At 34.3% G+C, this 12,117-nt stretch overlaps 1 protein-coding gene across 1 annotated transcript; it reads left to right on the plus strand.

Moving 5' to 3' along the window:
- The first annotated feature begins 5,431 nt into the window (after window positions 1–5,431).
- LOC131158252 (uncharacterized protein At5g19025-like) lies at window positions 5,432–6,772 on the plus strand. The gene has a single exon (XM_058112993.1). The coding sequence runs from the start codon at window positions 5,880–5,882 to the stop codon at window positions 6,573–6,575; it is 696 nt and encodes a 231-aa protein (XP_057968976.1). The 5' UTR covers window positions 5,432–5,879; the 3' UTR covers window positions 6,576–6,772.
- Window positions 6,773–12,117: the final 5,345 nt, after the last annotated feature.

Below are 12,117 nucleotides of genomic sequence, written 5' to 3' on the forward strand. Positions count from 1 at the left end.
ATAAGTCATAGTACCAAATACATGTAAAGAATCATAATCACTGGTAGGCTTTTCATACCATACCTTATAGGGTGTTTTCCCCCCTATTGTAGATGATGGTAGACAATTGATGAGATCACACGCATATCTAGCAGCCTCAGCCCAAAACCTTTTGTCTAACCCAACATTAAAAAACATACATCGAACTTTCTCTAGCAAAGTCCGATTCATGCGCTCTGCCACCCCATTCTGCTATGGTGTATCTCGAACTGTGAAGTGTTGAGCAATACCTTCATCCTGACATAACTTCATAAACGGGTTGCTCGTGTATTTACCACCATTATCTAATCTGAGCTGTTTAATCTTTATGCCAGTTTGAGTTTCAACGAATTTTTTCCACTTAAGGAAAATATCACACACTTCATTTTTATTATTTATAGAATGCACCCAAATTATTATGGAAAAATCATCAACAAAAGTGACAAAATAATGCATACCACCCAACGAAGCCGTTTTTGTGGGCCCCCATACATCTGTATGGATGTAGTCTAAAATACCTTCAGTTTAGTGGATTGTAGTACCAAATTTCACTTTAGTCTGTTTTCCCGGAATGCAATGCTCTCAAAATTTAAGTTTACACACCTTTGCACCCTTTAACAAACCTTACTTAGCTAATTATTGCAAAGATTTTTCTCCTACATGTGCTAATCGCATATGCCATAACCTAGTTGTATCTGAACCTGCATCTTTCTCAAAAGCAATAGCTGTTAAGCCAATAACTATACTACCTTGTAAATAATATAAGTTATTTTTCCTTATTCCTTTCATCACCACCAGCGCACTTGATTTAATCTTTAAGTTTCCATATTTCAAAGTGATAGTGAACCCTCTAGATTCCCAATGAAATTAGATCTTCTTTAGGCTTGGAACATAGTTAACATCAGTCAAGGTCTTAATAGTTCCATCTTGACATTTCAACTGTATTAATCCCATTCCAATTGTTTTACAAGTATTATCATTTCCCATAAAAACAACCCCACCATCTAATTCTTCAAAATTAAAAAAACATTCCCTATTGGGACGCATGTGAAAGGAACAACCAGAATCCAAAATCCACTCACCAAAATAATGTGACAAAGATGTTCCAACAAGAGAAAAATCGGACTCACTTCCATCATCATTGCCTATATTGACATTAGAATGTGCTTTGCCCTTATTCTTCTGCTATAATTTAGGGCAACCTTTCTTCCAATTCCCTCTCTCATTACAAAAGGCGCATTCATCTTTAGCAGGTCTCCCACGAGATTTACTTCTCCCATGAGATTTATTCTTCCTTCCAAGCATACGACTCTGAGAACGTCCCCTTATTGTTAGTGCTTTTGCTATTTCCTTATGAACCTTCTGATCCTTCTTTCTGCATTCAGTACTAATCAATGCAGTACAAACAGCATCATAAGTAACTTTATCTTTCCTATACAATAAAATGGTGGTCAAATGTTCATACTCATTAGGGAGAGAATTCAGTAACAATATGACTTTATCCTCATCTTTCACCTTTTCATCCAAATTTAACAAATCGACCAAAATTTTATTGAAAGCATTTATATGGTCATTAATCGAAATACCGGTTAATACTGGAAGCGAAACAATTTCTTTTTCAAATAGAGCTGATTTTCTAGACTTTTGGTCATAAATGTATCTTCCAATGTCTTCCACAATTTCTTTGCAAATGTCTCCCTCATAACACAATATTTCTGATTTTTAGCGTGACATAGACGAATTGTACCACATGCCTAACGATTGATCTTTTCCCAATCTCTGTCATCCATATCTACTAGTTTATCATCCAAAGTAATATCTAATTCTCGCTGATACAAGATGTCCATTATCTCACATTACCACATACCAAAATTATTGGTACCATAAAATTTCTCCACCTCAAACCGAGCATTAACTATCGTCTTCGATGACGATGTCAAAGCCTAAGGAGCTGGAGTTCGTGTGAATAGAGTTTCTTCTACTGCTGCACTAGTTTCTTCCATCTCTATATATTCAATAGCAACCAATAAAGCAAAAGGCCTAGGATAAGTAGTACGTACTAATTGTGTCTACTCAATTATATTATATGAAATTCTATTTTGACCAAGCCGACTCTCCAGGGAGCGTCTAAGCCCTAAAGGTCTCTGAGCACTCGCTTAGACAAGGTTTTTTTTAGGTATCAAACGTAGAATTAAGGATCCTAACAGAGGAATACCTCCATATCGACTTTATTCAACCTAACTCTAATACCAATTATTGTGCCAGAAACCCTACTTGTGTCAAACACCAATACTACAACTATTGCTATTGGATGTATAAGAAACTAAAGTAATGCAAAAACTAATAATAAAACAGTAAAAAGAACAAGACAATAAATTAACGAGATTCGGTATAAAATTACCTACGTCCTCGGGCGCCGACGATCAATCCACTGTTTTTTGATAAAGTACAACTTTGAGATATGTTATACAAATGAAGAGTTAAACTTTTTATATAGTTTTAACTTGAAGTTTAAAAATCACTTTTCTCCAATATGGGACAAATAATACAAAAAATTCAAAACAACTTTTTATACTAATTTGAAAGTATTCTATCAATGTGAGACAAAAAATAACAAAATTGTGAAACGGTGTAAATCAAATATTTTGAGGCTTTCAAATAAATAATTATTCATATTTCAAAACAATAGTGAAGATTTTCTCAAAAGTTTGAATAGGAAGATCACGATAATTTTCTAAGGTTTTGACTGGCGAGCGGATGGGGTCCAACCCTTGGCATCGTGAACCACAGGTTACCACCAGCCTCCACTTATAGGCTGCAACAAGCAAAGCTTTTCTCTTGACTCCGGTCCTTACAGCATCATCATGGCGTTGAAAAATGAAAATCTTCCACCACATTGTGTGGTTGACTGATACATGCATATGACTCTTGGGCTTTGGGAAGCCTCAATGGAGGACTTCTCTTCGGAATTCCATAATGGTGTTAATGGGTTGGGTGTTGAATACATCTCCCTCCACTTTCTTCTCTATGCCAACGAAATTTGAAGTTAAAGACTAGCCTACAATTAGCACTAGCCAAATCCCAAGTTGAAATACTTGGGCCAATTTAATTGTGAATAATAATAATAATAATAATAATAATAATAATAATAATAATAGGTTTTTTGTTTTTATTTTTAAATTTCAATTTGTTTTTAAGTTTTTTATATTTATATTTAAAAAAGTAAAAAGGCAGCGTTTGTTTAGTTGCTGAAAATAATTTTTATTTTTTTATTTTTAAATCTTAAAATAATTTTAAAAACTAGTGTTTGGGAGCATGGACTTTGAGAGTTGAATTTTAATTTATGTGAATTTAAAATAAATTGAATACAATATTATACAAAATTTGATCTATATCTATATAAATTTGAACAAATTATTTGGGTTTCATGCCCGTAACATAGAGTGAGAAGGTGTTATTTAATTTTTTTTTATATAAGTAGAAAATTTATTTTACAAAAAGTGAAAATTTGTAATTATTTATAAAATTACGAATGAAAATAATTTCATTGTGTTTATATTTTGTACAAATGTTATAAGACTGAAAAATTAACTATTTTGTATCTTTAAATGCCCTAGATGTATACTATTATATGATAAATTAGTATTAACTAAGTAATGTCTCACAAATTTACACGTTTTCTTTATTAAATCAAAGCACATACTTATTGGGTACGTAACTTTTTTCTCATACCCTTTTGTTACTTTGACTTTACTCCCATAATATTATAAGCCGCTAATTTTTTGAAATTTTTATTTATGGCATAACGATGCGCCTTAAATAAGATCAAAATTAATATGTAATTAATATGTAATTATGTCAAGAATGCACAGAAATAAAATTCAAACTTAAATGTACAAATGTTACATCAAGAGTAAACTCTGACAATAAATCAATAATTTCCTTTATTCATGAAAAAATATTTAGAATACAAATAATGACATTGAAGTACATTGTTTGCATTAAGATTTCCTATTTGCATAAAATTTATATAGGAACTATATTTTTTCTCTTAATGTGTAGTTTAAAATTTCTTATAAATGTTTATCAAGAAAAATTTTAACAGTCTAATTTATAAATGCATTTTGCTCACGCTTAGCAAGAGAGAAAAGTAAAAGGAAAGAAAGTAAGAGATGAACTAAAAATGCTAATTCTCTCCAACGATGAATAAGAAAAGATATATATACGAGATAAGTTTTATAATCTTATTCTTGTCTAATCATTCTTGTATTTCTTTCTAACTTTTTTTCCTTTCTCTTTCTCTTTCCCTTTCTCCCTACCTATCAAGAAAAGGTAAAAACACTTTTATTCTTTCTTATCCATCTTATATCTTTCCAAACAAGCATGTCCTTAGAAAGAAAATATTTCATATCTATTTCGTTCTCCACTTTTGATTTTTTATAGACCCACTGTGGTCCGCCCCTTCCCTGGATCCCGGATACTTTGGAGTTTTGTGCACCGAACTATCCTTTTTTTTACTTTTGATTTTTTATTTCTCTAGAATTTTCTCTCAACAACTTTCTATTTTTATTCTGCCTACCTAACAAAACTCAAATATTAAGCGAAAACCATTATTTTTATCCTTCTTACTTACCGCTTGAGGGTTATCCTTCGCTATAAAATAAGTTATGCTTGACATGTGAAAATATTAGAAAAACTAAACAAATACAATAAAATTAAAATTTTCATATTCGGTTATTAAAGAAAATAAAATCTATAGTAAGTCAATCATAAAAAATTTACATTTACTCATATATCATTCCAAAATTTTAGTTAAATTTTTTTTAAAAATATTTTAATCATATTTAATAGTCAATGAAAATATAATGAAAAATAGGTCTTCTTCTTACTTCTCTTTATTTTTATTTTCTCACATAAAATCCAAAGGCTCTGTTTGGATTGTGAAATTTATTTGGGGAAAGAAAAAAATAAAAATAAGAAAAAGAATTTACTTTCTAGGTTGAATGCTATCAAAAGGTAAAAATTTATTTGGATAAAAAATTTTTTAAAATAAATCTTAATTTCTTGAAAGATAATTTTTTTTTGTTTCTTAAATTACTATATATTTCAATTTGTTCTTACTTTTCTTAAAAACTAGATAAGAAAGAATTAATTTTCATTTTTTTAAATATTTTCTGGATTTCAAATTAGACTTAATTCAAACATAGCTTAGGAAGAAAAGGGGAAAAAGAAAAGGAAAGAAGATTATGCACATAAAAAAGAATGAATAAAATGTCGGTCGCAAAAAACCGGCCCAAACAAAGGCCCAGCCCACTAATGCCCCGCCCCACAAAATCATTCGGCAATAATTCAGTTGGAGAACTTTGCAGAAAGGCCCATTCACTTCTGGCCCACAAACTCCCCAACGCACGCTGATGCTATTCCTCTACTCAAGCGCGTATTGACCCTCTCTCCTCATGCGAACCATTCAGGTGCGTAAGCTTACCCTGGTGTGTAAAGATGGAAAAAGCAGTGATGAGTCCACCTTTCCTTCTCTCTGCTTCCTCCGGCTTGGAAGCTCCCAGACCGGCCTCCCTCATGGACTGACTCTTGAGATACCGAACAGTTCTCTGACGATCTTTTCTCATCTTGTGTTTATTCTCGATTTTAATTCTAGCGGCTAAATAGATTTGAGCTTTAAGAAACGTCTTGGCACCGACAGGTTCCGATCTTCAGGTGCACTCGAAATCCTCATCTTTGCGCTATTTTCTGAGGTGGGTTGATCTTGTTTTGGGTCCAGACTCGTGGCTTTGATCTGTTAGTGTGATTAGATTGGTGGGGTTTTCCTAATAAACCGATTTCAATTTCTGTGTTTGATCCAAATGGTCTATATCCACAACTCCGTTTCGTTCTGCAAGTCCGTTGACCAGCCTGCAAACATGGCGTTATATGTTAATTCAACCGATACATGCTCTAAGTCAAGGCAGAACAATCATTTGTGCAGGAACAGAAAGATTCCCAATTCTCAGAATTATTTGAAAATTCCGGCCTGCCATCGATCTCGATCGGCTGCTGTCGATGTGCTGATATTGATCGCAGTGATCGGTGCTTGTGGGTTTTTGTTATTTCCTTATGTTAAGCTTTTATGCCTCAAATTTGTTGAATTTGTCGCAGCCGCTCTGTATGTGGTGAAAGAGGAGGTTTCTAGTGCTCCGATGATCTACGCGTCTCTAGGGATTAGCGTGTCGTGTGCAGCAGTTGCTGCGTGGGGAATTATGATTTGTACAAGTAGCAAATGCGGGAATCCCAATTGCCAGGGACTTAGAAAAGCGGCGGAATTCGATATTCAGCTTGAGACCGAGGAGTGCGTGAAGAATTCTACTTCTTTGGGGAGAGATGGTGTGAAGAAGGGCCTATTCGAATTGCCTCGTGATCACCATCGGGAACTGGAAGCCGAGCTTAAGAAGATGGCACCCCCAAATGGAAGAGCAGTTCTTGTGTTTCGATCGAGGTGCGGGTGCTCTGTTGGTAGGTTGGAAGTTCCTGGACCGAGGAAGCATCGAAAGATCAAAAAGTAATGTTCTTATAAGTATATTAACTGACAGGATGGATGTTCATTACAGAGACAGTTATAATGTAGAGGGAAGAGGCTTTTCTGGTTCTTCTTCTCTCAACTATAGTGTTTTTGAATAAGCTCATGGCAATAAGTTGTAAGGATTATATACATATGATGGATACAGTGGGAAATATAATAGGCCCTTACTTTTATTAACTATAACTCATGGCAGTCCTTTTTTATTTTTTTATTTTTGGCTAAGTCATTTCATGATAATCTGTTTCTTTATATTGTTGATTAGGTTATTAAGGTTTTCTTTTCTTTTTCCATTGAACTGTTTGCGTAGTTTCTGATTTTTAAGAAGTATCTTCGTTTCTGATATTTGAAAATTCTCCCAATGGTATAAATTCTGAGTATCAAGAAACTTAAAACAGGGCCCAGTTTTGTTCTTATTTCCTACCAAATCTTTTGTTTGTATTTTAATCCCAAAGCATGAAGTTTAAGAATGAAGGTAATGATTGAACTTAATTATGGAAGGTGAAAACATAGACGCCTATCTGCTTCTTATGGAATGGTAGTTGATTTGGCGCACATATGAAGAGAAAGGTACTTCATTTGCTTTCCCAGTTTTCCTACATTTACATTTTGGTCCTTAAGGTTATGTCAACAATTTTACTGGCCCAGTTTTATCAAAGCTGTCAACTAACATCGAGGATTTGCAGAGGTTGAAGAGAAGGTACTTCATTTGCTTTCCCAGTTTTTCTACATTTTGTCCTCACGTTTATGGTCCTGTCAACAATTTTATTGGCTTATTTTGATCAAAGCTGTCTACTAACATTGGGATTTGCAGAGCCATAAGATGATTGGCCATAATCACTCGTATACTATCTCTCTTGAGATAATAAATTGATGTCCTCTTTACCCAAATTCAGAATGGTGATGACAAGTAGTATTAGGCAGAGTTTGAAAATAGTTATGATAGCAGGAGACATGGCTCATATTTGATCGGAAAGGTGATTGTCATTTGAGCATCATGGTATTTATCTTATCTGTTGACCTGTTCTAGAATCCCAGTGTTTCCAACTGTATTGTTTCTTGAAATGCCTATATACGTTGAGATGTTAGTTTGGGTGTCCTATCAAATTCAGAACATTGCCCATCTATTGCTCAGTCACATTAGAAAAAGGGAGCAAAAGAAAAAAGAAAACCCACCTTTGTAGGGAAATCTTAAATAACTGAATGTTCAACGGTTATGCAAATATTTCTGTTTGTGAATGCCTTTTCTTTTTCCACTCTTCATGGGATGTTCACTGCTGGATCTTCCTCATATTTCAAAATACCTGAAGTTTCATTCCAAATGCTTCAAACAAACCAGATGCATACTGAGATGTCAATGCACCTTGAACTGCCATGTTAAAGGACATCTTTTGGCCCCACAACAAGACTCATAACAAATCAAGCCTTAAAGTCTCGGTAAGTGCATCAAAATCTACTTTTCTGCACATTCCAGGCTTCTGCTGATAATGATTCTCTTGCACACTGAGCTGATTCCCACTTTCTTGTGCATAGCTAGAAATTGTGGACTCTCAAATTTAGAAGCATGTGAGACTGATGACGCAGTGGGGATAACCAGCTCTTTGAAGGTTATCATCATTATTTCCATTTTTTCATATATATTTATTCTTTTTACCTGGTGTGCTGCTAGAAGTTGGGGAGGTAATTGAAGGTCATCATCATTGTGCCTAATGCTTTTCTTTTCTTTTCTTCTCTCCTGGGTTCGTGGAGGCGTTTCCTTCATGTAGTTGCAGGGAAGCCGATTAATCTTGATAGGAAACCAACTTAATTTCCTTTCAAGCCTTCTTAGCTCAGACTTTTACTTGCATTATTGTTAAAGTAGGATGAGATCTTTGTTGATTGCATTTGAAAATACTTTTTCTTTTTCCTTATGATAGGAAACAAGAAATGTGACATTTCAAAAATACTTTTAAGTAATCATTTGAAGAATTCTCTAAAAAATGCCCTAGTGTTGATCTTCATGTCTTAACCGAATATGGGTTGATCCAAATTTCCTTGAAAAAGTTCATCCTCAGTCTTTGATTATCTCACAATCTTTATTTTATGCAAGTTTCCGTTTCTTAAACACAAACTAGACAATGATTGGATTAAACCTATCATTTCATTTTATAGGTTGCCTACATACCCCATTTTTGGGTATCAAGTCTATATGTAGTTTGTAGAGAATTTTTTTTCCTTTTTTTTTTTTTCCCCAAATTCTTAAGGGATTAAAAGACTCAGTGAAAATAGAGAAAACTGAAAATTTATTGATTTTTGAATGAATATTACATGATTTTATTGGTAGAATACAAAGCTTAAAGGAGAGAACCTTTTTAATCATATCTAAATTACATGGTTAATCTTAAATCTCATTGTCCATGTCAGTTAAAATTGCAACACCTCTAGAGAAAACCCTCTTCACTACATAGGCCCTTCGATGTATAGAGTGTAATTTCCTCTAGGGTCGTTTTTATTGTCTGGGATTTTCTTTAATACCAAATCTCCCTCTTGAAGTTTAAAGGTCAAACATTCTTGTTGTAACCTCTTGCAATCCTCTATTGGTACCACTTTCTATGGTGTATGACCTTTAACGTTTTCTCATCGATGAAGTTTAGTTGATCAAGTTTGTTAGGTGCCCATTTTGCTTTAGTCACTTTAGATTCCATGAGTACTCTAGGAGAGGATATTTTTACCTATATTGGAACAAGCGCATCCATCTCATATACCAATAATTACGGACTAGCCCCTATTGAAGTCTTAACAGTCATATGGTAGGCATGTAATGCAAATGGTAATATTTTATGCCAACCCTTATAGGTGATTATTTTCTCCAGTATCTTTTTAACATTTTTATTAGCAGCTTCAACAACTCCATTCATCTTGAATTTATAAATGTATGAGTTGTGATGCTAGGTCTTGAATTGGTTGAATAATTCCTTTATCATCATGTTGTTCAAATTCTTTGCCTATGTGAAATAATTTGTTTTAGTATGTCATATCTACAAATTATTTCTTTTTTGATGAATTTGATTGCCACATTTCTTGTTATGCTCACATAAGATGCAGCTTCAACCCATTTTGTGAAATAGTCAATTGCTACTAAAATAAAGCAATTACCAGTTGATGCTTTGAGCGAAATCTATCCAATTACATCTATACCCCACATTGAGAATGGCCAAAGGGCTACCATGGAATGCAATGGAATGAGAGGAGCTTTTAGTTTGCATGCATATATTTGGCATTTGTAATATCTTCTGGCAAAGTCTATGCAATTAGTTTCCATAGTGTTCCAGTAGTAACTAACTCCCAAGATTCTTTTTGCTAACATGTGCCTATGTGGGTGTGTAAAGCATGACCATCCATAAACTTCTTTTATAATCTAAGTTGCTTTCTTTGCATCCACATATCCTAATAGTATCATATTTGATCCTATCTTGTATAGAGTATCTCCACTGAGATAGTATCACATTGACAACCTTCGAATTATTCTACGATCATTTTCAAATGCATATGGCGGATATTACTGAGTTCGCAAATATTGTTTGATATCGTGATATCATGACTTTCCATATGTTTCGTCTTAATTAACCATACAATGATTCGATTGCTTGGTATATTCATACTCAATGGCTAGATTATTTCTTCATTGGTAATTATTATCATAGAAGCAAAAGTTGTTAATATGTCTACAAATCTATTCTCTAACCTCAGTAGATGCTTAAAGGATATGAATCTGAACTGTTGTAAAAGTTTTTCCATCTATTATTGATAAGGTATCCACTTTCAATATTTTTTCCCATTCCGCCACAACTTGACATATAATAAGAATTGAATCTTCATATACTTCAAGATCTCAAAATTCACATTTTTTGTGCAACATTGAGTCTATCTATGCAAGCTTCATATTAAGTAACATTGTTGGTACATGGAAAAGTTAACTTTGTTGTAATAGTAAATTATTCCTCTCTAGGTGATACCAACACTGCCCTTAATCCATATCCATATGTGTTTGTAGCTTCATCAAGATACATCTTCCATTTGTTTCCCGAGGAGGGGGGGGGGGGGGGGTGAATTGGACGTTTGAAAACTTTTACGAATAAATTAAACAGATTCACCAATCAATATCCCAATCGAAATATAAATGCATGTATGTAAAACAAATATAACAAAAAATACAAACATACACGTGCAAAAATTAAAGTGCGCAAATATAATCAAGAGAGAGAGAGAGCGAGAGAGAGAGAGCTCTCCCAAGGATTTCACTAACTAGCTCCCTTAACTAGGTAGAGCCAAACCGTTTACACTCCTTATAGGGTAGAGCCCTTCTTTACACACTCCTTACATGATGAAGCCCTCCTGTTGTATTTGTGTGTGCCTTTTATACTTGGTGGGAATAACAAACAAAGGAATGAAAATGTAAGATAGAGGTCTTCTTGTGCTAACAGCAGAAGACTCATCGATAAGTGCACTGTTCTCGTCGATGAGTAGATCCCGAGAGCAACAAAAACTCAAAGATCTTGAGATACCGAGAGTAGAAAATGGGCTTGTTGATGAATGTCCTATTCTCGTCGACGAGTGTCCTTCTCTAGATCGTCGACGAATCCCCTATTCTCGTTGACGAGTCTTTTTGGGCCGCGAGCATTTTTTTTTTTGAATTTGAATGTTGGGGCGGTTGGATAATTAGAGAGAAACTTCCGAGGGACTGTTATATATGTCATTTTGAGCGTGTATTGACAATGAGAGTGATCATTTGTGAAGTGTATTGTGTGTTGATATTTCCTTAGTGAAATTCTTATGTCATTGCTTCCTTGGATGTAGGCTTTGCCGAACCATGTAAATCTTGTTATTGTTCTTGTTATTTATTGTTTACTGATTGTGATTGAGTTGTTTGTTGTATTTTTATTCCGCTGTGCATCCTATATATCCTATCCATATTACAACAAATTGGTATCAAAGCAATTGTTGATATGACTTCAGGATCATGTTCTATAAGATTTGACTTTGTCAAATTTGATGGGACCACGAGTTCTGGTTTATGGAAGGGGAGAGTGAAGGATATACTTGTGTAACAAGGAATGACTAAGGCTCTACTTGGCGTTCAACTGGTTGGAATGGATGAGCAACATGGGGAGAATTGGAAGCAAAGGTCGTTTCTACAATACGCTTGTATTTGGCTGATGAAGTTCTCCATCATGTGATGGAGGAGGATTCTCCAGCGGCTGTGTGGCGAAAGTTAGAAAGTTGGTATATGTATAAATCCTTGATGAATAAACTTTTTCTTAAGAAAATGTTGTATTGGCTTAAGATGGTCAAGGGTTCAGATTTGGACCAACATATCAATACTTTCAATCAAATTGTGAGTGATTTGACACGTGTTGATGTAAAGTTCGAGGAGTAAGACAAAGCATTGATGCTATTAAATTCCCTACCTACGTCTAAAACTTATTATGAGAATTTGGTTATAGCTCTTACCTAGGGCAAGGATAGCTTGAATTTGGAAGAGGTGACAA

The sequence above is a fragment of the Malania oleifera genome, chromosome 1 (genome assembly GCF_029873635.1).
Source record: "Malania oleifera isolate guangnan ecotype guangnan chromosome 1, ASM2987363v1, whole genome shotgun sequence".
In the NCBI taxonomy this organism is placed as follows: domain Eukaryota; kingdom Viridiplantae; phylum Streptophyta; class Magnoliopsida; order Santalales; family Ximeniaceae; genus Malania; species Malania oleifera.